Source organism: Otolemur garnettii, unplaced genomic scaffold (genome assembly GCF_000181295.1).
Source record: "Otolemur garnettii isolate 467f Iridium unplaced genomic scaffold, OtoGar3 scaffold00043, whole genome shotgun sequence".
Classification (NCBI taxonomy): domain Eukaryota; kingdom Metazoa; phylum Chordata; class Mammalia; order Primates; family Galagidae; genus Otolemur; species Otolemur garnettii.
The window spans coordinates 5,645,151-5,647,929 of NW_003852438.1; the positions used below are offsets into that span (position 1 = coordinate 5,645,151).

General features: G+C 44.0%; 1 protein-coding gene across 1 annotated transcript in view; it reads right to left on the reverse strand.

Annotated features, from left to right (window-relative positions):
• Positions 1 to 711: 711 nt before the first annotated feature.
• Positions 712 to 2,779, reverse strand: part of CELA1 (chymotrypsin like elastase family member 1) — a 12,051-nt gene continuing 9,983 nt past the window's right edge. The window contains exons 7-8 of the mRNA XM_003790390.2: positions 1,601 to 1,750; positions 712 to 842 (exon numbers count right to left, since the gene is read on the reverse strand). Of these exons, the coding sequence (XP_003790438.1) occupies positions 825 to 842; positions 1,601 to 1,750 (168 nt within the window). The 3' untranslated portion in view covers positions 712 to 824. The remainder of the gene's footprint in view (positions 843 to 1,600; positions 1,751 to 2,779) is intronic.

A 2,779-nucleotide genomic window follows, 5' to 3' on the forward strand; every position in this document is an offset into this window, starting at 1 on the left:
TGCACTCCTACCTCTAGTGTATCCTAGTAGTTGCCATCACTGAGAAGTTGGGGTGAGCACTTGTTCTAGGCAGTAAAGTGGGAAACAAAAGAAGGAGAAACCTATAATCTATGCAGGAAAGTTTAGGGCACATTCAGTCACTCAGGAAGCTTTTTAAAGCACTCTGTGCCTTTGAATATAGCAAATATGCACAGGATTGAGGGGAAAAGGACAGATTCAGGGATAGGTGGATCCTAAAATAATCTAACAGGGGTCCTCAAACTTTTTAAACAGGGGGCCAGTTCACTGTCCCTCAGACTGTTGGAGGGCCGGACTGCAGGCCATGGGACGAGTCGGCTGCTAAGCAGGACAGGCAGCGGCGGCAAAAACACCCGGTGGGCTGGATAAATGTCCTAGGTGGGCTGCGTGTGGCCCGTGGGCTATAGTTTGAGGATGCCTGATCTAAAATATAAAGCCACTCCTACTGGGCTTAGTTTGTGGACTGGTAAAGATAGCAAAGGAAGGGTGGTACCTGTTGCTCAAGGAATAGGGCGCCAGCCCCATATCCCGGGGATGGTGGGTTCAAGCTGGCCCTGGCCAAAAAAAAAAAAAAAAAAAAAGATAGCAAGGGAAGAACCAGCCCACAGAAGTAGGGAAGTCCTGTAACTGCATTTCCTCTAGAGGCCTTAATTACAAATAGAAAGACAGCATGGTAATGTATATTCAGTTTTATTTGTTTTTCTATATCTGACTCATCAGTCTCTTAGAATATTTCCTTGTTGGTGTCAAGTTCAGTTGCAGACCTAAGAACCATCTTGGGAAGGCCATTCGACTCAGGAAAATGTTCAGTTGGAGGCAATGACCTGAAGGAAAAAAAGAGTTAGTTATATCCACAGTCAGTAACTTCTGCCCACCTTCTTCCTTATTTTCTCAGGGCTCCATGTTAAGTATGGCTCTGTACCAGATTTATGGGGAGTTGAGAAGATATGGGGGGGAGGAGACAAGAAGTCTCAGCTGTGATAGGACACCTCAATATTGAGGACATAGTGTCAATGACACACCTTTAAATGACTATAAGCCAAGATTCATGGCACAAGTCTCCAGAATGTTGAAGGCTGGAGGACACAGTGAAGTGTGTTACCTGGCTCTTCTAGGACAGTGTAGGAGGTCTTACTTAACTCTCAAGCATTGTTCAAGCTGGTAAAACCTCTTTCAAAAGTTAGAGGCAGATTCTTATAATGCTCTTAGGAAGGAGCTTGTGGGAGAGCTCTTTGGTGTCCTCTTCCCTTGCCCAGGAGCATGCAAGCCTTTCTGAACTGATTTTTCTCTTGGCTTTGGCTTAGGATGGCACAGATAATGTGCCTGGTACAGATCTGATTTTGCCACCATCTTATCCCATGCAGTAAACAATACGGTAAAGTTTGTCCAATGGGTATGTGAAGGGGAGGGAATTCAAGATGGCATTATTGAGAACAGTACATTATGGAGGGAAGGGAAAGGAATAAACACACAGACGTGGTAAGGAAGGATGGCTTCCCTAGCCCAGCTTTTGCTCTGTAACCCAGCCAGTGCTTGGATTTCCAGTAGACCCTATTTCAACCCACAGCTGGAGAAGACTCACATTATTCATCCAAGAGATGTATGCAGAGACCCGGGTGAAGACGGTGGGCTTCCTAGAGATATTACAGCCCTGGCTGGACACAAAGCTGGTCACTCCATGGACAACATACTGGCCATTCACCAAACAATGGAGGGGCCCTCCAGAATCACCCTGCAAGAAAGATAAACAGAGTTATAAAACTCCAGATCTTTTGCTCTTTGAGCCTTTGTTTATATTCCACCTACCCCCATTTCTGCCTGTGAAATCTGTACCGTTTTAAAGCTCCAAGTCTAATTTCTACTTCATATCGTCACAATCAAAATGAATCTCTTCTTCCTTTGTAAGCAACCGCAGTGCTTCTTCTCTTTTGCTGCACTCATTTCATGTTCTGCTTTGCATTTTGGTTTCATAAAATTTGTTTTCTACATCTGACACATAGCTTTGAACTTCTTAAGACAAGAACTATGTCTTACTGTCTTTCCTCTTTACCGTGCTAGCATAGAACTTTGAAGATCTCAAGTTCTACACCTTTTATTGACTTAAATTGAACCTGGGATGGGAGAAGTAGGGTGTTCTAATAATTTCTTTATCCCCAGCATTTAGACCAATGGGTCTAATTAGGCCAAGTGTTTAGACTCAGGGTAGATCGTCAACACATACTAAACTAAACTGGAATGAGGAGGAAAAAACATGATGTATGGGGTAGTGGTTATGTGCCCAGACTTAGAATTAGAGGAGGCTGAGTTTATAGACTACCACCTTGACTCCCTTCTTATTCAGCTCCCAGAATGCCAGGTCTATAGTGTCAGGCATAAAAGGAAAGATACTTCCCTGGAAAATCTGACCAGTCTAAGAGGAAAGACCTAAAGATTCTGACAGTGGAGGTGATCCCCCACCAAATGGCCTCACCAGACCATGCGACAGAAATCCACTATTGATGGAAACCCCCCCCGCCCCCCGCCAAGGCTCAGAGCTACGAATTAGCTTTCTACCACCCACTCTTGAAATAAAGGCAGATCGTCAAGGGTCACCAAACAGCTAAAGAAAGCCTTTAATACAAAAATAAAGGTCAAAACAAAGACAAAGAAAGCTAAATAAGAAATGAAGGCAACCAAGATTATGCAGGGAGAAAATAAGCAAAAAAAACTATGATTAATATTGCATTCAGGGGCTCGGCGCCTATAGCTCAACCAGCTAAGG